This window comes from Pongo pygmaeus, chromosome 10, assembly GCF_028885625.2.
Source record: "Pongo pygmaeus isolate AG05252 chromosome 10, NHGRI_mPonPyg2-v2.0_pri, whole genome shotgun sequence".
Taxonomy (NCBI): Eukaryota; Metazoa; Chordata; class Mammalia; order Primates; family Hominidae; genus Pongo; species Pongo pygmaeus.
This window is the reverse complement of record NC_072383.2, coordinates 121,038,623-121,066,334: the sequence shown is the minus strand read 5'-3', so window position 1 is coordinate 121,066,334 and position 27,712 is coordinate 121,038,623. Positions and strand designations below refer to the sequence as shown.

The window sequence follows — 27,712 nt, the reverse complement described above, 5'->3', positions numbered from 1 at the left end:
TCTCACCTTGTCGCCAGGCTGGAGTGCAGTGGCGCGATCTCGGCCCATTGCAACCTCTGCCTCCTGGGTTCAAGTGATTCTCCTCCCTCAGCCTCCCCGGTAGCTGGGACTACTGGCGTGCACCACCACACACAGCTAATTTTTGTATTTTTAGTAGAGACAGGGTTTTACCATGTTGACCAGGCTGGTCTTGAACTCCTGACTTCAAGTGATCCACCTGGCTCATCCTCCCAAAGTGCTGGGATTACAGGCGTGCGCCACCGCCCAGCCCCAATATCATTCTTTGATAAAGGACAATGATACCTGTGTGAATGTATTTGAAGATGTAAATATTCTTTTTTTTTTTGAGACAGAGTATTGCTCTGTCACCCAGGCTGGAGTACAATGGCATAATCTCAGCTTACTGCAACCTCTACCTCCTGGGTTCACGCAGTTCTTCTGCCTTAGCCTCCCTAATAGCTGGGACTACAGATGCCCACCACCTCGCCCAGCTAATTAATTTATTTTTAGTGGAGATGGAGTTTGGCCACGTTGGCCACGTTTGAACTCGACCTCAGGTGATCCACCCGCCTCGGCCTCCCAAAGTGCTGCAATTATAGGCATGAGCCGCCATGCCCGGTGTGAAGATGTAAATATTCTTACATAATTCATGTACATATTCATATCAACTTAAACCAGTCCTAAGGCATGTGGTCTTTCCTGCATAATACAGAACTTTAGTTGGTAGCATAATGTGTACTGCTGCAGGTTGAGTTCCCTGGGAAACAGGCCGAGAGAGAGTTTAGTGTGATGATACTTACTGAAGTATGCTCTCGGGGCAGCTCCGATGGAAAGGAGGAGAAAGAAACAGGATCAGGCAGTGGGAGAAATTGAGCCATGATGCAGGCCCAGCAACAGCCTTGACCAATGCCATGGGGAGCTCTGGAGCTGGAGTGGCCATGCAGATTTGTCCCAAACTGGACTGAGATGGCCAGTCTTTCGGTAATCCCACATGGATCAGTCACTGGATGTGATCCATCCTGGGAGGGCGACATGACCCTGCCGGAAGTGGCTCCGTAGTTGTGGTGATCCCTGATGGGGCCACCAGCTAAGCTGTCCCAGAAGCTGGGCAACACGGCTCGCCTAGAAAAGGGGGATCTATGCAGCCGATCACTGTGTCTGCCCCACTCCCTTCTTGTCTGAAAGGGCTTTGCCATACAAAAATGACTGAGGCTTCCTCTTCCGTTTTTTCCCATTACCTTCTCCACTTCCAGGAGCAGAAGTCGGTGTGTGGGAGGCGAGACTAGAATTTCTCAGACACAGGGAATGGGTTTTGTGCTGTCAAGGTAGAACTGCTATTTTGGACCTCAGAACACTTGCTTGGTTCGAGAAGAGACTAAAATAGCCCAAATGTGAACACCTCAGTTGAGCAGAAAGTTCTTCATTCTGTGAGAATCTTGGCTTCTGAGTACCACTACTAACTCATACCCATTGAGAGCACCAGCATACTGACTATGACACATTTGTTCACGCAGTGCGTGGTTATTGAGTGCCTACTGTGTGCCTGTGTTCCAAAAATAGAGGAGATCGCAATAAACAAAACAGAGAGGCACTTCTCCTCTCTGGAGATTTTTATTCACGTGGTTTTACTGAGCCTACAAAGCAGAAGTTGTGTATGTCATGACTATGGACTTCTAATGTCCTTCATTTCACCCGAGCTACTATTTTTCTTAGCGTAGCTGAGAGACATAAAACAAAGTACCCACCATGTTTATTTACTATGCATACATGAGCTCTTGGAGATTTTCCAGTCCAGTGTTCCTCAAACTATGAATATTTGTGCATCACTTTCACTGTAACATTTTTCTCTGAAATATTTTTCTTTAACTCTCCCTTTTTCCCCTTTACATATCCATGTTCTTTTTTAACCTTTTATTATGAAAAGTTTCAAGCATACACAGAAGCAGACTGAGCAGTACAGTGAATCTCTGTGTATAAAATTCCATTAGCAATTAACTCTTGGCCACTCGTCTCCGCTGTACTCCCATTCATCCTCTCTACCTTGTTTGCCCTGCATTTTTTTTTTTTTTTTTTTTTGAGGTAGTCTCAGTTTGTCACCCAGGCTAGTGTGCAGTGTCATGATCACAGCTTACTGAAACCTGCAGCTATAAGGCTCAGGCAATCCTCCTGACTCAGCTTCCTGAGTAGCTGGGACTACAGGCATGAGCCACCTCACTCAGCTCTACCCTGAGTGTTTTGAAGCAAATCCTAAATCCTAGATACCCTGTCATTTCATCTATAAATTTTTTTATTTCCGAAGAAATAAGAATTATTTATTTTAAATTGTAATGTTGTTTTTAAATTAGAAATATATTTGTAATATGAAACAATACAAATATGTGTAATTTAAAAGTTATTACTCCTCTTCATTGCCATTTCATTGAAGCTACATTATAAATGGTATATTTTTCCTTGGTGTTCCTCATGTATATACCAGCATATGCAAATACATATATGCATACATTGTTTTTGTTTTCTACAAAAACCATATTGCACAAATTACTCCAAACTTGCTTTCTTTTTCTCAAAGTCATCTTTATTGAGGTCTAATTTACATCAAATAAAATTTACCCTTCATAGGTGTATAGTTTGGTGAGTTTTGACAAATATATACGGTCATAAAACTGACCCCACAATCAAGATTTCCTTCACCCCAAAAGGTTCTCTTATCCTCCTTTATAGTCAGTTCAGTCTCACTCCCTGAAAACTCTTCTCTTCTCTGATCCAATAGTTTTACCTTTTTTAGTAGGTCACATAAATGGAGTCAAAACAGTGTGTAACCTTATTCATAAACACAGTAAACATAAATGGATTGAACACTCTGAATAAATGGCAGAGACTAGCAGAATGGATTTTTAAAAAAACATGATCTACCTATATGCTGTCTATAAGAGATGCAATTTAGATTCAAAGCCACAAATATGTTGAAAGTAAAAGGATGGAACAAGATATACCATGCAAACAGTAACCAAAAGCAAGCTGGAGAAACTATACTACTATCAGACAAAATAGATTTTAAGGCAAAAATTGTTACTAGAGACAGAGAACAATGAAAAAATATCAATCCATCAGGAAGGTATAACAATTTTAAACGTAGATGTACCTAATAACAGAGTCCCAAAATACATGAAGCAAAAACTGACAGAATTAAAAAGAGAAATCGACAATTCAGCAATTATAGCTGAAGGCTTCAGTACCCCATTTCAGTGATGGATAGAACAACTATGCAGAGATGAAGGAGGAAACAGAAGACTTGAATAAAACTCTAAATCAACAGGACCTAACAGTCATCTGCAGATTGCTCCATCCAACAGCAGCAGAATACACACACTTCTCGAGTGCACAGGGAGCATTCTCCAGGACAAGTTATGTGTTAGACCATAAAATGATTTTCAGTCAATTTAAAAGGGTGAAATATTTCAAACTACTTTCCCTTACCACAGTAGAAAACATTAGACATTATACATAAGGAAATTTGGGAAATTCAAAACATTATAGATAGCCTTATGTATCTAGTTTCTTTTTAATTTTTTGAAACGGAGTCTCACTCTGTTCCCCGGGCTGGAGTGCAGTGGTGCAATCTTGGATTACTGCAACCTCTGCCTCCTGGGTTCAAACGATTCTCCTGCCTCAGCCTCCTGAGTAGCTGGGATCACAAGTACGCACCACCACACCTGGCTCATTTTTGTATTTTTAGTAGAGATGGGGTTTTATCGTGTTGGCCAGCTGGTCTCGGACTCCAACCTCAAATGATCTACTGCCCATCTCAGCCTCCCAAAGAGAAAATCTTTTTCTATTTTTAATTTTAATTTTAATTTATTGATTTTTAATTATTATTTTTCTTTTTTTTTTTTTTGAGATGGAGTCTCACTCTGTCTCCCAGTCTGGAGTGCAATGGCACAATCTTGGCTCACTGCAACCTCTGCCTCCTGGGTTCAAGCAATTCTGTCTTAGCCTCCTGAGTAGCTGGGACTACAGGTGGGTGCCACCACGCCCAGCTAATTTTTTGTATTTTTAGTAGAGATGGGGTTTTACCATGTTAGATAGGCAGGATGGGGTCTCTATCTCCTGACCTCATGATCTGCCTACCTTGGCCTCCCAAAGTGCTGAGATTACAGGCGTGAGGCACTGCACCCGGCCCTATTTTCATCTATTTTATTATTGTTATTTGAGACAGGGTCTCACTCTGTCAACCAGGCTGGAGTGCTGTGGTGCAGTCTTGGCTCATTGTACCCTCCCACCTCAGCCTCCTGAGTAGGTAAGACTACAGGCATGTGCGTCACACTTGACTAATTTTTTGATCTTTTTATAGAGACAAGGTCTCACTATGTTACACAGGCTGGTCTCGAACTCCTGGGCTCAAGTGGTCATCCTGCCTTGGCCTCCCAGAGTGCTGAGATTACAGGTGTGAGCCACTGTGCCCAGTCTCTAGTTTCTTTCACTTAGCATATTCCTTTGGAGGTCTATCCATGTTGTTATGTATATCAGCAGTTTGGGATTATATCATAGTTGCTTTATCCATTTGGACACTGGGTTGTTCCAGTTTGGGGGTATTTTTTTTTTTTTTTTTTTTTTTGAGACGGTGTCTCGCACTCTTGCCCAGGCTGGAGTGCAGTGGCGCCATCTCAGCTCTATACAAGCTCCATCTCCCAGGTTCACGCCATTCTCCTGCCTCAGCCTCTCAAGTAGCTGGGACTACAGGTGCCCACCACCACGCCCGGCTAATTTTTTTGTATTTTTAGTAGAGACAGGGTTTCACCATGTTAGCCAGGATGGTCTCGATCTCCTGACCTTGTGATCCGCCCACCTCGGCCTCCCAAAGTGCTGGGATTACAGGTTTGGGGATAGATATTTTGAGTAAAGTTGCTTTGAATTCGTGAAGAGGCCAGGGGCATATGTTTTCATTTATCATGGGTAAACACCTAAGAGTGGAATTGCTAGTATGGTAAGTGTATGTTTACCTTTTTAAAAAATTCTCTGGGAGGCTGAGGCAGGAGAATGGTGTGAACCTGGGAGGCGGAGCTTGCAGTGAGCTGAGATTGCGCCACTGCACTCCAGCCTGGGCAACCGAGCAAGACTCCGTCTCAAAAAAAAAAAAAAAAAAAAAATACAAATTCTCAGGCCAGGCGCGGTGACTCAAGCCTGTAATCCCAGCACTTTGGGAGGCCGAGGCAGGCGGATCACCTGAGGTCAGGAGTTCGAGACCAGCCTGATCAACGTGGAGAAAACCCGTCTCTACTAAAAATACAAAATTAGCCGAGCGTGGCGGCACATGCCTATAATCCCAGCTCCTCAGGAGGCTGAAGCAGGAGAATCGCTTGAACCCAGGAGGCAGAGGTTGCAGTGAGCAGAGATTGCACCATTGCAATCCAGCCTGGGCAACAAAAGCGAAACTCCATCTCAAAGAAAAAGAAAAAGAAATTCTCAAACGATTTTCCAAAATTAGTACTATTTTACATTCTCACCAGCAATTTATGAGGTTTCCGTTTATCCCACATACTTCTCAGCACCTAGGGGTTTTTGTTTTGTTTTGTCTTTTTAAACATTAATCTATTTGCCAACTAGGGAACCACTGGGATGGAGGGCTTGGGTGCCCAGGTGGCACGTGGAGTGTATCTCAATGTGGTTTCAGTTTGTGTTCTCCTGATGACTGATGATGCCGAGTATCATTTCCTGTGCTTACTAACCACCTGTCTCTCTTCTTTGGTAAAATGTCCATTCAAATATTTTGGTCATTTTTCATTTTGTTTTTGTGTCTACATATTATTGCATTGTGAGAGTTCTTACTATATTCTAGATATAAGTTCTTTATTGGGTTGTGTTTGGCGAATGTTTTCTCCCCATCTGTGGCTTGTCTTCATACTTTCTTTTCTTCTTTTTTTTTTTTTTTTTTGAGACAGAGTCTCGCTCTTTGGCCCAGGCTGGACTGCAGTGGTGCTATCTTGGCTCACTGCAAGCTCCGCCTCCCGGGTTCATGCCATTCTCCTGCCTCAGCCTCCCCAGTAGCTGGGACTACAGGCGCCCGCCACCACGCCTGGCTAATTTTTTATATTTTTAGTAGAGATGGGGTTTCACCATGTTAGCCAGGATGGTCTCGATCTCCTGACCTCATGATCCGCCTGCCTCGGCCTCCCAAGGTGCTGGGATTACCGGCGTGAGCCACCGCGCCCGGTTGTCTTTATACTTTCTTAACAATATCTTTTGAAGAGTAGAAGTTTTAAGTTTTGGTTAACTCCACTGACAGGGCTTAGAAGCAACAAAACCCAGTACCAATGAGCACAACTAGTGCCTAGAGCTTGTTTTCTAAATACTCTTCACTAAAGGAGCCAGAAGTGCATAGAGAAATGGCCGATGCCAGGGCTGGGACGGAAAGAGTATAAGGTGAGCTTGGAATATTTTGTGTACCAAAAAGCAAGGAAGCACTCAAAGAATAATAGAGATTAGTGGAGAGGACATCAGAGCCATCTTGAAGAAGCTCCCACTGACCAAATGCGAGATAATTTGAGCATCAAAATAAATAGAGATATAATAGATTATAACCGATTGAATAACAGGAAACTATGAATCTAAACAGATATTAATAAATAAATGGAAGCCAGGAGTAGTGGCTCACACCTGTAATCCCAGCACTTTGGGAGGCCAAGATGGGCAGATCACTTGAGGCCAGGAGTTCGAGACCAGCCTGTCCAATATAGTGAAACTCCATCTCTACTTAAAAAAAAAAAAAAAAATACAAAAAATTAGCCAGGCGTGGTGGCACATGCCTGTAATCCCAGCTACTTGGGAGGCTGAGGCACAAAAATTGCTTGAACCTGGGAAGTGGAGGTTTGCAGTGAGCCGAGATTTCGTCCCTGCACTCCAGCCTGGGTGACAGAGCGAGACTCTGTCTTGAATGAATGAATGAATGGAAAATGAAAGCCCTTCCTCATGGTAGAAGGCCAACTAATATTTAATGGATGGAATGACAGAATCATACAATCACCATATGGTAACCAGCATGGTAATAATTTGTTCAGGCAAGAATCATCAATCTGTGCTAAAACAAGTAGGTAAAAGTTTGTTGAACAACAGGATATTTACATAGTTTCAAAACGTATCCCCCAAAAATACATATTAATTACAAAGAAAAAAATAGTATCTTTCCAGTAGAGAAACATGGAAGATACTTCCTCCTTACCCAAGTGACCGAAGTTAACCTCACCAAAAATCAACCGTGTGTACCTCCTGATATCATCTGCTGAGAAGGACACAGGATTACTTTTGTGGTGTTCCTGCCAAAAAGTGCATGATTTGACTAATCACATGGAAACATCAGACGAATCCAAACTGACATTCTACAAAATAACTGGCTTATACTCTTCAAAACTGTCAAGGCCATAAAAGACAAGGAAAGAATGAGGAGCTGGCTGGGTGTGATAGCTCACACCTGTAATCCCAGCATTTTGGGAGGCCATGGTGGGTGGATCACCTGAGGTCAGGAGTTCGAGACCAGCCTGGCGAACATGATGAAACCCCGTCTCTGCTAAAAATAGAAAAGTTCGCTGGGCGTGGTAGCACACATCTGTAATCCCCACTCTTCGGGAGGCTGAGACAGGAGAATCGCTTGAACCTGGGAGGCAGAGGTTGCAGTGAGCCAAGATCGCGCCACTGCACTCCAGCCTAGGTGACAGAGTGAGACTCCGTTTCAAAAAAAAAGAAAAGAAGGATCGGGCATAGGAGCTGATGCCTGTAATCCCAACACTTTGGGAGGCTGAGGCGGGTGGATCACCTGAGGTCAGGAGTTTGAGACCAGCCTGGCCAACATGATGAAACCCCATCTCTACTGAAAATACAAAAAATTATCCAGGCATGGTGGCAGTGCCTGTAATCCCAGCTACTTAGGAGGCTAAGACAGGAGAATCACCTTAATCCAGGAGGCTGAGGTTGCAGTGAGCTGAGGTAGGGCCATTGCACTCCAGCCTGGGCAACAAGAGTAAAACTCTGTCTAAAAAAAAGAAAAAAGAAATAAAACTGCTAGATGCAGCTTGCTATCTCCTAGATTGGGTAATAATCCTGGACCAGAAGGAGAAAAAACATTGTTTTCTATAAAGATCAGTATAATAAATATCAAACATCTCTTCCTTGGAAATTCAGGCACATGGACCCTCTAAGAAAGAGGGAGAATCTTTGTGTATTGTGTTTTTGTAGGGTCGAATGATTTTTCAAATATTAATTAATGATTTTTATTTTCTGTTTTGTGAATTGTCTGCTATGCTCTTTGTCCATTTATATATTCATTGTAAAAATTTTCCAGTTTTAAGTATTGATTTTTTTAACTTTTACATTATAAAACTAAAACAGATTCCTTCTTTAAAGAATAAATATAAACTGTACAAAGGGTATAAAGACCAAAATGAAAACTCTTCTCATCTCCATATCCCACTCTCCAGATGTTCTCTTTCTCATTTCATTTTTTAAAGTTTGCCTCCTACTCTTTTTTCTTCTTTCATTCTAAAATTTTCTAAATATTTCTGTGAATTAGTCATGCAGCAAAAACATATATCTTAATGGGCTAGGACATCAAAGAGTCTATAAAACTAGTTAACATTTACAGATTTCATGGTAAAGGGATATTTATGTTCAGAACATAATATAAATGTATATTTAAGAATTTTTAAAATAAGACCTCATAGCAAAGCATGAACATAAGTAATAATTAATAATGACTGTAACTACTTAGAGTGAGCTAGTAACTTAAATTCTAGGCTGTTGGAAGCTATTACATAATCTTTGGTGTTATCTTTTTATTTAAAAAAATATATAAGAGCTTTTTGACCCTTTTAAAAAAATTAACAGTGTGCAGCCTGGCCAACATGGCAAAACCCTGTCTACTAAAAATACAAACATTAGCTGGGCATGGTGGTGGGCACCTGTAATCCCAGCTATTCGGGAGACTGAAGCAGGAGAATCACTTGAACCTGGGAGGCGGAGGTTGCAGTGAGCCGAGATCACACCACTGCACTCCAGCTGGGCAACAGAGCAAGACTCTGTATCAAAAAAGAAAAAAACAAACAAAACATTAACAGTGTGAGTTGAAACTGGTGGTATTTGGCCAAACTGGGTAGTGCAGGTTGGAGGTAGAGATGATTCCTCCTTGACAAGATTAACTACCTGAATCTTTTGTTTTTTATCCTTCATGAGATAATAAAGAACCACTGGAAATTCTTTTGTAACCTCTTTGTTTTATACATGAGAAACAAATGCTTGAATAATGCTTGAATATACTAACCATTCAGTGAATGTGTGTTGAATTGATGGATGAGTAAATTGAGGCCCACAGAGAGTATGTAGCCTGTACCTAGTCCTCTGCAATTTAGTCACACTTGACTTCTGCAGTTTAAGTAAAGGAACTAGAATGTTAGCAGTGGAGCTTTACTCACTCATTTAACAATTTTTTTTTTTTTAGACGGAGTCTCTGTCACCCAGGCTGGAGTGCAATGGTTCAATCTTGGCTCACTGCAACCTCTGCCTCCTGGGTTCAAGCCATTCTCCTGCCTCAGCCTCCTGAGTAGCTGGGATTACAGGCACACACCACCACACCTGGCTAATTTTTACATTTTTAGTAGAGATGGGCTTTCACCATGTTGGCCAGGCTGGGCTCGAATTCCTGACCTCAGGTGATCCACCCATCTTGCCCCCTCAAAGTGCTGAGATTACAGGTGTGAGCCACCGCGCCTGGCCAATTAACATTTTTGAATGCTTAAGATGTGCTTCGGGCCGGGCGCGGTGGCTCACGCCTGTAATCCCAGCACTTTGGGAGGCTGAGGTGGGCGGATCACAAGGTCAGGAGATCGAGACCATCCTGGCTAACACGGTGAAACCCCGTCTCTACTAAAAAATACAAAAAACTAGCCGGGCGTTGTGGCAGGTGCCTGTAGTCCCAGCTATTCGGGAGGCCGAGGCAGGAGAATGGCGTGAACCTGGGAGGCAGAGCTTGCAGTGAGCCGAGATCGCACCACTGCACTCCAGCCTGGGCGACAGAGCAAGACTCCGTCTCAAAAAAAAAAAAAAAAAAGATGTTCAAGGTGTAATTGTTTAATATGTTTAACTCTCAGGTCCCTGAGGAGGGGAGTTACTGAAATTGTAAGTGATTTATATATTAATAACTGCACTTCCTGTGATAGTGTGACCACTTGTCCCTCTTCATTGCTGGTGAGGAAAGCCAGTGGCTTTAGCTGTCCTGGGGCCTGGGGGATGTACATGTGGGATGAGAAATATGCCTCTCTGTGGCCTGGTTATGAACTGAAGTTTTTTGTGTTTTTTTCCTAGCTGGAAGAAGAAAGATCTGTGCTCAATAATCAGTTGTTAGAAATGAAAAAAAGGTAAGCTTTCTGTTTATTGTTGTATGTGTGTGTTTAGTAAGATGTCAGAACATGATATGTGTGGTAACTTATAGTAGAAAACAAGTGACCTTCTTAGATTCAGAAAATGGCATTGTGATAGTTTGGTACTTGTAATTGACAAAATATGAAAATCCATTTGCAGGGCTAGGCGTGGTACAGCTCACACCTGTAATCCCAGCACTTTGGGAGGCCAAGGCTGGCGGATCATGAGGAGTTCGACACCAGCCTGACCAACATAGTGAAACCCCATCTCTACTAAAAATACAAAAAATTAGCTGGGCATAGTGGCGGGCGCCTATAATCTCAGCTACTTGGGAGGCTGAGGCAGGAGAATTGCTTGAACCCGGGAGGCGGAGGTTGCAGTGAACCGAGATCGCGCCACCACACTCCAGCCTGGGCGACAGTGACTCTGTCAAAAAAAAAAAAAAGAAGAAAAAGAAAATCCATTTGCAGAAGTTTCACTATTACTAAAACAAACATAGTTTGTAAGCCATGTTCAGTTGCTTTCACTCAGAAGTGATCTAAAATCAGATTGTCTCATGTTACACCACTGTTACCTCCTAGTTTCAGTAACTAAAAATACTAGAATCTTACATACAGTTATTGATCTGGATATAAATACTGATTTCAATTATATGAAAATTTTAATGTTCACTAATAATGGGTAATGTGATTTTAAGTGTTTCTATTTGCTTTAAAAGGCCTTCTTACTTACTCTCCCATGATAGTCAAATGATACTCAAATTAAAAACTAGGATAACTTTTTCAGTACTTTCCAACAGGGAAGAACATGGCCCACACAAATAATTGTGTAGAAGCTTCGTGCTTCTATAAGCTGATAAGTCTTTGTTTGCTCTTTTAAAACGTGCAATTTTTGTTTAGAGAATGTCTGTGCTACATGGTCCCAAGTAGGTTTGGGGGGTGCTTACTGCCAAGAACCACAGCCTGTCCAGTGGGTGCTGCAGAATGGGTGCATATCACAACAGTGATGTGCTTTTTCGCTTGTGAAAAACAAAACTAAAAGTAAAAACAAACCTTAAGGAATAGCATAACCAGTAATTTCTCCATGCTCTTGTGAAGTATTTTATTCCCACTCGTCAGGGCAGAGGAGGTTTCCCCACCGACCTACTGAGGTGTATGTTTTACGAAGCACTGTCTCCTCTGCCAGCATAGCAGTTGCTTAGGAGTTGAGGGCTTTATTTATTTATTTAGATTTAGCTATTTGGTTTCCATAAGCCACATTCTAAAGGACATTAGGCCTTGGTCCAGGGATGCATTTTCTTTGTTTAAGTTATTTTTTTCAAGACATGATCTGGCTGTGTCGCCCCGGTTGGAGTGCAGTGGCTCAATCATGGCTTACGGCAGCCTCAATCTCCTGGGCTCAATTGATCTTCCCACCTCTCAGCCTCCCAAGTATCTGGGACTACAGGCATGCGTGATCACACCTGGCTAATTTTTTGTTTGTTTGTTTGTTTTTTGAGACAGAGTCTCGCTCTGTCGCCCAGGCTGGAGTGCAGTGGTGCGATCTCGGCTCACTGCAACCTCCGCCTCCTGGGTTCAAGCGATTCTCCTGCCTCCCCCTCCTGAGTAGCTGGGATTACAGGTGCATGACACCACACCCGGCTAAATTTTTGTATTTTTAGTAGAGACGGGGTTTCACCGTGTTAGCCAGGATGGTCTCTATCTCCTGACCTCGTGATCTGCCCACCTTGACCTCCCAAAGTGCTGGGATTACAGGCGTGAGCCACCACACCCGGCTTTAAAAATTTTTTTTTATAGTGACAAGGTCTTGTTATGTTGCCCAGGCTGCCTTTCCTTTTAGAAATACTTAGTGAAATTTCACTAAGGTGGTGTTTATACTCAGAATGCGTGTGTGTTTCACCACTGCCGTGCCCCTGATAAGTCTTTGTCTACTTTTTTTTTTTTAAGACAGAGTCTTGCTCTATCACCCAGGCTGGAGTGCAGTGGCGCGATCTTGGCTCTCACTGCAACCTCTACCTCCCAGGTTCAAGCAATTCTCCTGCCTCAGCCTCCCAAGTAACTGGTATTACAGGCATGCGCCACCATGCCTGGCTAATTTTTGTATTTTTAGTAGAGACAGGGTTTCACCATCTTGGCCAGGCTGGTCTCTAACTCCTGACCTCGGGATCCACCTGCCTCAGCCTCCCAAAGTGTTGGAATTACAGGCGTGAGCCACTGCGCCTGGCCTGTCTGCTCTTTTAAAATGTGCGGTTTTTATTTAGAGAATGTCTCTGCTTTACACAGTGCCAAGCAGGTTTAGTGGGTGCTACTGCTGAGAACCACAGCCTGTCCAGCAGTTGCTGCAGAATACTAAATAGGTGTGTATCACAACAGCGATGTGCTTTTTTGCTTATTAGAAACAAAACTAAAAGTTAAAACAAACCTTAAAGAATAGCATAACCAATGATTCCCAGCCCAGCCAGACGTTCTCCAGGGAACTTGAAAAGTGATGCCTAGTTTGCCATGCCTAAACCTCATTCCTGTTTACAGCCACAGTTCTGTCTCTGTGGGCCTCGGGGTATTTAATTTTACATAAATAAGGTTTTTATTTCTTTTTTTTAAAAAACCCTTATTTAAGGAGTTATCAAGGACATGTGAAAAAATAAATAGGGCTTGTTCCTGCAGCATTCTGGCAAGGGAACTGTGGGCGGGCACAGTGGTTCATGCCTGTAACCCCAGCACTTTGGAGGCCAAAAAGAGAGGATCAGTTGAGTGCAAGAGTTCACGACCAGCCTGGGCAACATAGTGAGACTGTGTCTCCATTTAAAAAAAAAAAAAAGGTCGGGTGCGGTGGCTCACGCCTGTAATCCCAGCACTTTGGGAGGCCAAGGCAGGTGGATCACTTGAGTTAAGGAGTTCAAGACCAGCCTGGCAATACAAAAATTAGGCTGGGCACGGTGGCTTACACCTGTAATCCCAGCACTTTGGGAGGCCGAGGTGGGCGGATCACGAAGTCAAGAGATTGAGACCATCCTCGCCAACACGGCGAAAGGTGAAACCCCATCTCTACTAAAAATACAAAAATTAGCTGGGCATGGTGGCACGTGCCTGCAGTCCTAGCTACTTGGGAGGCTGAAGCGGGAGAATTGCCTGAACCCAGGAGGTGGAGGTTGTAGTGAGCCGAGATCGTGCCACTGCACTCCAGCCTGGTGACAGAGCAAGACTCTGCCTCAAAAAAAAAAAAAAAAAGAAAAAGAAAAAGACTGGTATCTCCCTACATTTATGTAGCACTTCATAATTCACAAATTGATCTAATCTCATAACAACCCAGTGAAATATAATGGTGGAGCTTGCATTTTTAAATGATGAAATTAGCTGGACAGGGTGGCACATGCCTGTAGTCCCAGCTACTCAGGCGGCTGAGGTGAGAGGATCACTTGAGCTCAGGTATTCAGTGCTGTAGTGCACTCTGATCATGCCTGAGAAGAGCTGCTGTACTCTAGCCTGGGCAACATAGTGAGACTCTGTCTCTAAAATAAAATAAATACATAAAACGATGAAACTAAAGCTCAAAAAGTTAGGCAAGTTGTCCAAGGACTCAGGACTAATAAAAGACAGGTGCAGTCTAAAGAACTCAGGTCATCAGATTTTTATGCTGGTTCTCTTCTCAGTGAATTTTTAAGCTTTTTATTTATTTATTATTTATGTGTATCTTTTTAAAAAAGAGATGATGTACTTAATGATGAAGTCCTTATCATGTAACTTTAAATTACATGCCTTTCAAAATATGGTTACGCATGGGACGTTTTTCATGGCTTGAAAAGATGGAACATGGCCAGGCGTGGTGGCTCACGCCTGTAATCCCAACACTTTGGGAGGCTGAGGCAGGTGGATCACCTGAGGTCAGGAGTTTGAGAGCAGCGTGGCCAACATGGTGAAACCCCGTCTCTACTAAAAATACAAAAATAGCCGGGCGTGGTGGCGGGCACCTGTAATCCCATCTACTCAGGAGGCTGAAGCAGGAGAATCGCTTCAACCCGGGATGTGGGGGTTGCAGTGCGCCGGGATCGCACCATTGCACTCCAGCCTGGGCAACAAGAACAAAACACCATCACAAAAAAAAAAAAAAAAAAAAGATGGAACAAATTTGGGGGCTGTGAAGTTCTCTCTCCTACTTCTCTCTGTTCTTGTTTTATGTCCTCAATGTTTAGGAGAATGTCTCTTGAAAATCACTCTTAATTTTCATCAGAAATTATGGATAAAGAAGACTTTTTCTGGGAGTGAAAATTTCATTTCTAGTTTCTCATATGTAGAAGTGTTGTTTGTTTGTTTGTTAATTAACCCTTATGGAAAGGTATTTCTATTTTAGAAACTTGAATATAAATGGATTTTAGCTAATACTTAGACCCTTCATTGCCTTCTAAAAGTCAGTTTGATAAAGGATTCATATGTAGGCCTATGTGTGTAATGGTTAACTAAATGTGTCAACCTCTGAGCACCAAAAAGAACTTAATATACTATTAATTTAAAAAGCCTTGCAAATACTTACATTGTGAATATTTGAAATGTAGTTGCTCATGCAAGAACTGAGAGTTTAGTCAACACTTGAATTCGGAAGTGATCATTAAACGTACATAGTTAAGATAGTAACAGAATCACTATGGCCAAATGGTTATGATATTCAAGGGCAGAACTTACTCTCAATTGTAGGATTAAACTGGTTATCATTAAGAAATTAGTAGAATCCGGCTGGGCGCGGTGGGTCACACCTGTAATCCCAGTGCTTTGGGAGGATCACCTGAGGTCAGGAGTTCAAGACCAGCCTGGCCAACATGGTGAAACCCCATCTCTACTAAAAATACAAAAATTAGCTGGGGGTGGTGGCCGGTGCCTGGAATCTCAGCTACTCAGGAGGCTGAGGCAGCAGAGTTGCTTGAACTCAGGGGGCGGAGGTTACAGTGAGCCGAGATCGCGCCACTGCACTCCAGCCTGGGCAACAGAGCGAGATTCCATCTCAAAAAAAAAAAAAAAAAAAAGAAAGGAATGAGTAGAATCCTTCTTTATTTGCTGTGGGTTTTTGTTTTTTTTTGTTTTTTGTTTTTTTGTAACTTTAAACATTGAGTTGCAAGCAGTATGTAGTAAAAAATTTTTCCCCAAGCATAAAAATGTAATCATTTCTTTGAAAAACTCTCAAGTTGGGTAAGCCTTTTAAAACAGGCTCTAAGAGTCTAATGGGTAAAGCAGGGTATGCCTTGCATTGCTCTAATTTCCAGAACTGGGGGAGTTTGTTCATCTGTGCCTCTGAAGCCTGATGCAGATTTGGGAGCCGGTTTGGTTTTGCTCCCTTCTCCAGGCTTTTTAGTGTCAAAGAAGGGGCTCCAAAGCCAAAGGCGTGAGGCATGGATTTTTGGAGTCAGAATTCATCCTGTCAGTGCCAATGCAGGATTTCTGTTAGGAGTAAAAACTGGTTTGACAATAAAGTCCCCAAATTCTGAAGAGGTCCCGTGCTACTTCAGCTCATCCGGCTCACTGTGGGTTGCTAACTGTCTGACTGTCTCCGAGCTTGCGCTACTTACCAATGCTCATTTCACCCCTCTCTTTTCCCTTTCCTACTCTTGCTTCCTTTGCTATATCTGTGTGTCTTTAATGGTAAGACTAAAGAAAGTCTATCCACGTTATAATAAATAAATTTCATATATTTTTAGTAAACCAAATTGTTGTATATATTTTTTGGCTGCCTTTGTCCCTCTGTGTCTTGCTTTTGTTTTGTAAAATATTCTCAGCAGTATATATATATATATATATACACAAACACACACATATATTTCCTTTTTATATCTAGATACAGCAAAGAACTTCAGTGCAAATTTAGTCTCCTTACTGTATTTGCATTTCTCTTCATGGTTCTAATATTTGGTTCTTGTTATCTTGCATTTTTAAAGCTTGCCCAGTAACACTTTAAGGTATTTGCTTCATTACTGGAATTTATTTCTTATATAAGTAGTAAGGAAAGAATCTGGGTAAAATGTTCCCTTGGGAGATGGAGAGAGAAAGATTTCTGTTCCCTCTATCCCTTCTTTCATGTTATGTTTATTTTCCCTTCTTGATTTTTTTTGGTAATACCAAGTCATTCCAGCTAATGGCTTAATACAATTTGTGACTCAGATGTCAGTAATGTTGGCATAGACGATGGTTTAATTTAGTTCCTCCTGGTGGTTTGCACGGTGGAATTGGAGCTTAGAGATGGCCTAAGAAGCTAGCAATGACAATGGGTCACAAAGATGAGCTGCCAGAGTCTACTTATCCTGTCATTTGGTGTATAAATCACAAGTCAAATTTCTTTCTTAACCATGCACGTGTTGGTAACTTGTATAAGAAGCATTCTGGCAGCCATCTCCTTAGAAAGCAGCCAGGCTGAGAGGTTGTGTGTGTATGTGATGATGAGCAGAGTTTGGTGGCCCCAGAGAAGGACACCTGTCCCTTTTTCCTTCTGCCAGCTGGAGGTTTGTTTATCCCTCCCCATCACTAAGCATCTGTGGGATCTTGGCCAAATAGAGTCCTGATTATAGGGAAATCTGAATCTCTTCTTGACAACCCCCAAATCCTGGTATTTTTTTAGTAAAAACATTTAAAATTACATTTTTCAAATTCGAGTTGGATTTATAGCAAGTGAAGCTCTGGAAATCATTTTTTTAACAGAATCAACTACTAACTGCGTTTAATAGAAACATAAGAAACCCAGGATTTTTTTTTTTTAGATGGGTCTTGCTCTGTTGCCCAGGCTGGAGTGCAGTGACACTATCACAGCTCACTACAACCTCAAGCTTCTGGGCTCAAGCCATCCTCCCGCCTCAGCTTCCCTAGTAGCTGGGACAACAGGCATGCATTGCCATGCCTAGCTAATTTTTTTTTTTTAAGTTTTTGTAGAGACGGGAGTCTCACTGTGTCAACCAGGCTGGTCTCGAACTCCTGGCCTCAAGCGATCTTCCTGCCTTGGCCTCCCAGAGTGCTGGGATGACATGGATGAGACACTGTGCCTGGCTGAAACCCAGGCTTTATTGCATCTTTGGATGACATCAGATATTTTTACTTCCCAGGTGGCAAAAAGCACCTGTACATTCCTTTCATTTAAGTTGTTGTTTTAACCTAAGCAAGAGCCTATGTCCTAACAAGGTTACTAGCTTAGTAATTTACCCGCACTGATGCCCACCCGTTTCCAGTGCGTGAGTAATGCTGGGGTTTTTAATTCAAGAAATTTCTGTCTCAGATTCTTTTCTTACTACTTCTCATTCTGGAGTGTAAGTGTAAGCCACACAATGAGATAAATACAACACTTATATTTTCATCTTTGTGTAGAGTTTCAATTTGCCATAAGTCATGAGATTTCTGTAACTTATGTGCCGGATATCTTGGGTCTCACTAACCAGGCATACATTCTGCCGTTTCTAACCTGGGCCTCAGTTTTCTGTTCCTCCAGTTGGTTCCAAAACAGACAACCAGTACATCCTCTGCATTTTCCCAGTTCCTTGGAATAGAACCAGGTGTGATTTGGCTTCTTGTTAAGGTTATGACCACTCACTGATGATTGTGCTAATGTAGTGTCTTAGGTTGTATGGCCTGTGGCCTAGCCTAGGAAATTTTTCTCCAGTTTTGTTTTTCCTAAAGTATTTTTGTCATTTTCCTCTCGTGTTTCACACTGCATGTCATTTAAAAAACTTTTTATTTTAAAATAATTTTAGATTTCCAGAAGAGTTGCAAAAGTAGTGCATCCAGTTCTCATAGACCTTCCCCCAGATGCCCCTAATTGAACATCCTACACAGCCCCGGCATACTCATCAAAACTGAGAAATTACCATGAGCAGCATACTCTCAACTGAAACAAGGGACTTCATTCAGATTTCACCAGTTTCCTCACTAATGTCCTTTTGTGTTACAGCATCCAAACTAGAATCCCGCCTTGCAGTTAGTTGTCATATCTCCTTCGTCTTCTCTATATGTGACAGTTTCTCAGCCTTTTCTTGTATTTAATGACCTTGGCATTTTAAAATGCATGTAGTTTTTATAACAAAACTTTCAGTATGGCCGGCTCACGCCTGTAATCCCAGCACTTTGTGAGGCTGAGGTGGGCGGATCACTTGAGGTCAGGAGTTTGAGACCAGCCTGGTGACCAACATGGTGAAACCCCATCTCTACTAAAAATACAAAAATTAGCTGGGCGTGGTGGCAGGTGCCCTGTAATCCTAGCTACTCAGGAGGCTGAGGCAGGAGAATCACTTGAACCCAGGAGGCGGAGGTTGCAGTGAGCAGAGATCGCACCACTGCACTCCAGCCTGGGTAACAGAGCGAGACTCTGTCAAAAAATAAAAATAAAAAACCCACAACTTTAAATAAGTACACATATGTAAACACATGCTAGCCTGCTCTTTGGGCTGTTTTCACTGTGTCCTGCGTCCCTCCCTGTTCCTCCTTCATCTTTCCCTTTCTCTTCCCACTCCCACAACCCTCTCATTAAAGGCCTCATCCCCGCCCTCTGCTGATAACCAAGTGCTGAGTCAGGCCGAGAACATAAACCAGGCGCTCTGAATTTCTCCTTCCAGGCTCCCCATGCTTTCATTCTGCACCTGAGAAAACCATTTTAACATTTTCTGTTCTAGCCTTTATGTAATTACCATTAATTTCTATGAGCTAATTTAATGTCCTCTTCAGAGTCTATGGCTGGAAGGTAATAATCCTTTAGTTTGAGTAATAATAATAATCTTTACTACTGTTTTGGCCCATAACATCTTAAACACCCATTCTTGGAACTTGCTACAAAAGTTACTGAAATTAGTGAGAACCAATTGATATTTCCAGCATAAAGCTGCTCTGCATGACATCTGTATAACTGCTTTGCATGTGTGTATTTTAATTGTCGTTATTGCTTGGTAATAATTTATTCAAGAATTAACAAAATTCAGCTTGGGGTTAGATTTTAGTAGAATATTGGGGAGGGTGCAACCGTTTTTTCTTTTTTAATTCTACCTCTTCCAAATTTATTAACTTGTTTCTTTAAGTTCAAATGGATACAATCACATGCAGACTCTGGCATGTCTATGCATAGGTAAACTTTTTCTCCCTTCACAGTAAGTAAAATTTCAAGTAAAATTTTGTAAGCATAATGGCCTTAACTCCCTATAAAACTTCCCTGTTATACTTTTTTTTTTTTTACATTAACTAACATTAATTATATGTTTGTTCTAGGACAGTTGTACACTGACCAGTCTTTCGGTTGATTTGTGGAACTTTTAACTCTTTGGTCTTTTAGAGAATCCGAGTTCATAAAAGACGCAGATGAAGAGAAAGCTTCCTTGCAGAAATCCATCAGTATAACTAGTGCCTTACTCACAGAAAAGGATGCCGAGCTGGAGAAACTGAGAAATGAGGTAGAGTATCACCCAGGGTGCACGAGCTTTCACGCGGCCTCCTTTTGTTCAAACCCACAGCCTAAGCTAAACAACTGTGTTTCAGGTCACAGTGCTCAGGGGAGAAAACGCCTCTGCCAAGTCCTTGCATTCAGTTGTTCAGACTCTAGAGTCTGATAAGGTGAAGCTTGAGCTCAAGGTAAAGAACTTGGAGCTTCAACTCAAAGAAAACAAGAGGCAGCTCAGCAGCTCCTCAGGTAAAGGGCGCCTGCCCAGTGCTTCTCTGTACACCGCGCATCCTCCCGAGGAGCCCTTTCTAGTAGAGATGCTCTTCGAAGACAGCTCTCATGCTGCCCTGAGCCTGACTCTCCTCAGCTCTTCCACCACTTAATCAATCGAGGGCTAATCCCACATGCCTGCCATCCCCGTTCCTGGGCCTTCTTGTGGTCTGTCAGTATTGTCACAAACCTACTATGATGGCTGCCTGCTGCCATCCAGACTGGAGGAATCTTAAAGTACATAACAGTGCAGGAGAAGAGATGGTCCCTTTGGTGAAGAAGGGTGGATTGCCTCTCTACATTCAGATGGACGTGACAGGCATTCTTACTCAGGAGTTAGCAGGCATGAGGGAGAGCACGTGAAGCGCAGGGCTGGTGTCTGTGAGACCCTGTACGGTCCCGCAAGGGGACAGGAACTCATCCACGTGCTGAAAGTGGTGCATCTGGGAAGTCCACAGGAAAATGAGTTTTGAACACAGGCCCTTTCACGGCAGTTTAGATTGTGATTAAAAATATACATATATTCTCCCTCCACTTGTTTTTTTTTTTTTTTTCCTCAAATATAAGGTAATATGGACACTCAGGCAGACGAGGATGAAAGAGCCCAGGAGAGTCAGGTAATGTTCCTGCCTTATTGATTTACTTTCTTGCTATTTTTCAAAATCATTGAATCTTTTGGTTTATTTTCCTTCTTATTTGATGCCTTTTGTATCATTTAGTCTTTTGAATGGGTAATACATTCCTCTAGTCCAAACATTAAACGGAATTAAAAATATATACATTAAATGTCTTCCTCCAAACCTTCTCTCTCTTCTGCTCAGTTCCCAACCCTGAAAACAGTTAATTACTATTATTAGTGTCTTTCCTTTTCAGAGATTTTTTAAAGTGTGTATATAAGCCAGCACTAATACAGTCTTCCCTCCCTTTTTTTTTTTAACATAAATAATGGCATACTACATAAACGGTTCTGCACTTAGCTTTTTTACAGCTATGTAGTGTTCCATTACGTGGATTTACTATAATTTAGTCAGTTCCCTGTTGGTTGGCAATGACCCTGGGATGTTTCTGATCCTTCGGGTGTATTATAAACAATGCTGTAAGGAATTATCTTGGGCAGCTATCATTTTATATATTAGTATTTCTGCAGGATGAATTCCTAGAAGTAGAATTGCTCTGTCAAAGGGTTTGTTACTCATCTTAACCTTAAAAAGACTGGTTTCTTGAAAACTCAGTCTCTTAAAGCGAAAATTAACAAAACAACTTTAGTTTTAAACTAAAACTGGGATTAGGCCAGGAATGGTGGCTCATCCCTGTAATTCCAGCTCTTTGGGAGGCCAAGGTGGGATGACTGCTTGAGCCCAAAAGTTTGAGACCAACCTGGACATAGCGAGACCTCATCTCTACCAAAAAAAAAAAAAAAATCCTGCAGCCTGAGTGACAGAGCAAGACCCTGTCTCAAAACAATTAATTAATTTAAAAAAAAATTTTAAGGGCCTGGGCCAGGTGCAGTGGCTCACGCCTGTAATTCCAGCTCTTTGGAAGGCTGTGGCAAGCGGACTGCTTGAGATCAGGAGATCGAGACCAGCCTGAGCAACAATGGCAAGACCCCATCTCTACAAATAATAAAATTAGTCAGGCATGGCGCCATGCTCCGGTAGTCCCAGTTACCCCAGAAGCTGAGGCAGGAGGATCACTTGAGTCCAGAAGGTTGAGGCTGCAGTGAGCCATGATCATGCCACTGTACTTAGGCCTGACTGACAAAGCAAGAACCTGTCTCAGAAAAAAAAAGGTGGGGTGGGGGGCCCGGGCACAGCAGCTCACATCTGCAATCCCAGCACTTTGGTAGGCCAAGGTAGGCAGATCGCTCGAGCCCGAGACCAGCCTGCGCAACATGGGCACTCCAAGCTGGGTGACAGAGCAAGGCCCTGTCTCAAAACAAACAAAAATTTGTAAAAAGGGATTATATAAAGGCAAACTATTCTCTACTTGGAAATATAATTGTATACAGCAACAAACATCCGTCTTTTAATTTTAATATACTTTATATGTAGTAGTCATGTTCAAAATTCAAAAGTACAAAAGCCACATTTTATATTTAAATAAAAGAAAAACTTACCTTGAGATTTTAGTTACCAGACACCTCCTTTGAGGGGCATGAAACGATTCAACATTGTACAAACTTACCATGGATTAGCATTGTCCTCTTTGTATGTCTACTGGGCTTAATAACTAACAGTGTCTTCTCTTCCCCCTTCCTTTCTGCTTCGGTTTGTTTCATCTGCTGCTGACAACACTTTTCTTCCAATCAGCAAATGGTTCGTTTCATGTTTCTTAATTTGCGTGCACACGTGTGTGTGTGTGTGTGTGTGGTTTCCCACTATACTTACGTCCATTTTGTGGCTTTTTCTTCTCCCTGAAATGGAGCTCTTAACACGATAATGACTTAGAAAATGCACTTTGAGAAGTGAAGATAGACTCAGTAGGTCTGCCTTCAGAGGTGGCCTCCATGATGCTGGGATATGCTGCAGAGAAAGACTGCAGTGATTGCTAACTTTGTTCATAACGCCTCAGCAGGAGAAGAAGACCAAATATTTCTTTAAAAAGTAAAATATTTCTTTAAAAAGTAAAATATTTATGTATATGTGTATGTACATCTATATATATTTTAAATATTGTAAAGTGGGATCTTTCAATTTAGAGAAATGAGACCTTTTTATTATTTGTAGAAGAAGGAAGAAATTTTTTGTTTTTAAGTCAAAGTGCCCTTCGATTGAAAGGAAATGTTCAGGACAAGAGCGGTCCCTCCTGTTGGCCATCTTGTTGTCCCCGCTGCCCCAGGGCTGTTGGCATGGGCACTCTCCCTCTGGGTGGTACCTGAACACCGCCTTGTTGGCGTGCCTGGCTGTCTCTCTTTGGTTGGGAGGGAGCTTTAGCCTTCTCCATTTTCCCTGAGGACATGTTTACTTATTGCTCCACCATTACCAGTCAGTTGATAAATGACAGTCTGAAGGAAATTTCCATGTGACTTCTTCAAATCTGCAGAACAGAGAAGTCCTGGATGGATTGTAAAGTTTAATGGAAGAACTAACCTTTTTATGCATTGTGTGTGTGTGTGTGTGTGTGTGTGTGTGTGTGTGTGTATTTTTTTTTTGAGATGGACTCTTGCTCTGTTGCCCAGGCCGAAGTGCAGTGGCGTAGTCATGGCTCACTGCAATGTCCGCCTCCTGGGTTCAAGCAATTCTCCAGCCTCAGCCTCCTGAGTAGCTGGAACTACAGGCGTAAGCCACCACACCCAGCTAATTTTTGTATTTTTACTAGAGACAGGGTATCACTGTGTTGGCCAGGTTGGTCTCAAACTCCTGACCTCAGGTGATCCGCCTGCCTCCACCTCCCAAAGTGTTGGGATTACAGGCGTGAGCCACCGCGCCTGGCCAATATTTTTTGTGTGGTAGAATGAAAACAAATGTGTGCCCATATATAAAGAAATATAAGATTATGACTTCTGGAGAATGCAAGATTTTTTTTTTCCATTTAAAAAAATGTTTCTTATATTTTTTCATGAATCAATAGCACTCCAACCCACAGATTTAGATGTTTAGGAATAATTTCAGCTGGGTACAGTGGCTCATGCCTGTAATCCCAACACTTTGGGAGGCCGAGGTAGGCGGATCACGAGGTCAGGAGTTTGAGACCATCCTGGACAATATGATGAAACCCTGTCTCTATTAAAAATACAAAAATTAGCTGGGTTTGGTGGCACGCGCCTGTAGTCCCAGCTACTCAGGAGGCTGAGGCAGGAGAATCACTTGAACCTGGGAGGCAGAGGTCGCAGTGAGCCGAGATTGAGCCACTGCACTCCAGCCTGGGCAACAGAGCGAAACTCCGTCTCATAAATAAATAAATAAATAAATAAATTCATGGCCTGGCACCGTGGCTCACACATGTATTCCCAGCACTTTGGGAGGCCGAGGCGGGTGGATCACCTGAGGTCAGGAGTTTGAGACCATCCTGGCCAACATGGCGAAACGCTGTCTCTACTAAAAATACAAAAATCAGCCAGGCATGGTGGCGCGCGCCTGTAATCCCAGCTACTCAGCAGGCTGAGGCAGTAGAATTGCTTGAACCCAGGAGACAGAGGCTGCAGTGAGCCGAGATCCTGCCACTGCACTCCAGCCTGGCAACAGAGCGAGGAAAAAGAAAAGAATAATTTCATTTGCCTTAAAAACAAATGAAGTTTACCCATGTTATACCTAGAAACATTCAATGAAGTGTAATTTAAATGTTTTTTAAAAATATAGCATCTCCTCAGTAAGGAACATTTGAAGAAATCTGAAAGGTGTGAAGGGGTAAAAGAAACTGCCGTAGCCTTACCACCTAGACATGGCCTCATTTAAGTTCAGCTCTTTACTCACACAATCTCAGCATGCCTGTCCTCCGGGAGAGTGAAAAGCATGGGTTCCTAATAGCCACTGTTGGCCCCTTCTGCACACTTTGCTGCCAGAGCTTAAAGGTATAAGCTTCATGACTTCTTGATGCTCCAGCTTATATATATTCTTGACATTTTACACATCTTTTTTTTTTTTTAACAAATCAGATTGATTTCCTAAATTCGGTAATAGTGGACCTTCAAAGGAAGAATCAAGACCTCAAGATGAAGGTGGAGATGATGTCAGAAGCAGCCTTGAATGGGAACGGGGATGACCTAAACAATTATGACAGGTATTTCATATGAAGACATACTGATTGCTGTAATCCTAGCACTTTGGGAGGCCGAGGCGGGTGGATTACTTGAGGTCAGGAGTTCGAGACCGGCCTGGCCAACATGGTGAAACCTCGTCTCTACTAAAAATACAAAAGTTAGCCAGGCGTAGTGTTGCATGCCTGTAATCCCAGCTACTTGGGAGGCTGAGGCAGGAGAACTACTTGAGCCTTGGAGGTGGAGGTTGCAATGAGCCGAGATTGCGCCACTGTACTCCAACCTGGGTGACAGAGCAAGACCCTGTCTCAAAAAAAGCCATACTGATTGGAACCTTAGTTTCATCAAAATAAATATATTTTTAAAGTGAGCTTCTCTAGGGGATTGTAAAAAGACGGCAACAAAAAAAACACGTTTTGTGGTTCCTTTGCCATAAATAGATTTCCATAAATCTGGCAAGTGAGTGAGAGGAGACTACAAATGGTTTGACATGAAGATTTTAAATGTGAGGCTGGTGTGGTGGCCATGACTGTAATCCCAGCACTTTGGGAGGCCCAGGTGGGCAGATCACCTGGGGTCACGAGTTTGAGACCAACTTGGCTAACTTGGCAAAACCCCATCTCTACTGAAAATACAAAAAAATTAGCTGTGTGGGGTGGCACGCACCTGTAATCCCAGCTACTCGGGAGGCTGAGGCAGGAGAATTGCTTTCACCCAGGAGGCGGAGATTGCAGTAAGCCAAGATCATGCCACTGCACTCCAACCTGGGTGACAGAGTGAGACTCCATCTCAAAAATAAAAAAAAATACTTTAAATGTGGGAATAATGCACTGCTTATACTGGAGGCTCACAGACTTGGCCATAATTAGTTCTTGCTTAATTTTTAAATTTTTTGCAAGTGTTCTCGTCTCTTCAGTTTCTTCTGATAAGTTTTCTGATTTCACACATTAACATTTGTAGTGATGATCAGGAGAAACAGTCCAAGAAGAAACCTCGCCTCTTCTGTGACATTTGTGACTGCTTTGATCTCCACGACACAGAGGATTGTCCTACCCAGGCACAGATGTCAGAGGACCCTCCCCATTCCACACACCATGGCAGTCGGGGTGAGGAACGCCCATACTGTGAAATCTGTGAGATGTTTGGACACTGGGCCACCAACTGCAACGACGACGAAACCTTCTGATGAAGCCTAAAGTGGAGAACTGGGCTTTCTCAGATGCACTCGCATTGACACAACGTAACACCAGCATTGTGTGTGCAGACTTCAGGAGAACTCATGTTATTTTTTACCCCGTCAACAAATCTAGGAAAATATTTTGATCTTCAACAAATCGCCCTTTAGTCTCCCCTTATGAGTTAGAATAATAAATATTTAGTAGGTGAGTTTTCACCTCGAATTTTGTTTTCTTGATTTTTAAGTTTGAAGACATTGCACCAGATGCCATTACATTTATTGTCCCCCAACCTCGCAGAAAAATCCCTACCCTCACAATTCCTTATTTAAGTAACTTTAAATTATACCGTTATTTTTCATATTTGCACTAAGATATTTCCAGGCTGCATTTGTATATTTAGATTTTTTGGTTAAGCTTTGACACTGGAATGAGTTGAAAAAAATGTGCCATTTTGCATTTTCATCTACTCATTTAAAGTATTTTATTCAAAGAAATATCTGAGCTCTTTGCACTACCTGTTATCAGTAGTGCCTTTATTTCAGGCTTGATAATACTTAGGTGTGATTATAAAATCATGAAGCAGGTAAAGGGAGGGGCAAGCCCCCAAACTGCTGTGGGGACATTTTATAATCTATATGCTGCACCCACTTAATCTACTGTGGTGTTTTGTTTATTAGTTTTGCATAATTTCAGCTTCTATATATTATATGTATATATTTTTTAAAAATCTATATTTTGGGAAAAAAACATACACAATGTGTCTTTCTTTTTGGATATTTACCTTTTTGAAAAAGAAAACACTTAAAATGATCATTAGGACATAACAGACTAGGCAAGACATAGCATCATGTGGCTTTGCAACCATTTTCATTTGTTTGTTTTCCTTTTATTTCTTAACCGGGTTGAAATAACTGGAGGAATTTTCTCCAATTTTTTTTCCTTCTCTAGCAGGTATCCCCAGCAGTCAATTAACAATAAGCCAGTATAAAACACCTAAATAACCAATCTACAATCTTCCTTCACAAGTTTTTTTACTGTTTTTAGATGAATGTACGATGAGAAATTCAACGTTAATAATTTTGGATTTTCTTATCACAAAAAAAGAAAATGAAGGACCTCAAAGCACCAGAACAGTTTATCGACCAGTTTGAATCTATTTATCTTCATTTGAATGTCTTCTAGAATATGTAAAAAGTAATAAAATGTATCTTCCATGCTACATGTACAATAAGAACTTCTATAATTGTATATATGCCTTTGATGTATTTTCCCCTCAAGATTATCAACTGTGTGTTTGACAGTGAATATTAAATCTGTTACCAGTTGAAATTTTTGGTTATAAATGTAATACGAATTGTTTCACAAACAGAAAACATGTAAAGCAGTATTAAAATTTGGCCAAACAAGTGTTCTGTATCTACTTTAATAAATGGTTACTCTTTTTTGTTTTGTGGGTTTTGTTTTGTTTGAGACAGGGTCTCACTCTGTTGCCCAGGCTGGAATACAGTGGCACAATCATGGATTGCTGCAGCTTCCAACTCCTGGGCTCAAGCAATCCTCTCGCCTCAGCCTCCAAAGTAGCTAGGACTACAGGCAAGTGCCACCACACCTGGCCAATTTTTTTTTTTTTTTTTTGAGACGGAGTCTCACTCTGTCACCCAGGCTGGGTGCAGTGGTGCGATCTCGGCTCACTGCAAGCTCCACCTCCCGGGTCCACGCCATTCTCCTGTCTCAGCCTCCCGAGTAGCTGAGACTATAGGTGCCCGCCACCATGCCC

The 27,712-nt window shown here is 42.1% G+C and overlaps 1 protein-coding gene across 17 annotated transcripts in view; it reads left to right on the top strand.

Moving 5' to 3' along the window:
- CLIP1 (CAP-Gly domain containing linker protein 1) overlaps positions 1–27,377 on the top strand; it is a 149,217-nt gene extending 121,840 nt beyond the window's left edge. For all 17 annotated transcript variants that reach the window (XM_063647136.1, XM_063647138.1, XM_063647143.1 and 14 more), the window contains 6 exons: positions 10,348–10,400; positions 19,687–19,804; positions 19,890–20,040; positions 20,629–20,678; positions 24,656–24,780; positions 25,718–27,377. In XM_063647136.1, coding sequence (XP_063503206.1) covers positions 10,348–10,400; positions 19,687–19,804; positions 19,890–20,040; positions 20,629–20,678; positions 24,656–24,780; positions 25,718–25,943 — 723 coding nt within the window. In that variant the 3' untranslated portion in view covers positions 25,944–27,377. The remainder of the gene's footprint in view (positions 1–10,347; positions 10,401–19,686; positions 19,805–19,889; positions 20,041–20,628; positions 20,679–24,655; positions 24,781–25,717) is intronic.
- The last annotated feature ends 335 nt before the right edge of the window (positions 27,378–27,712 follow it).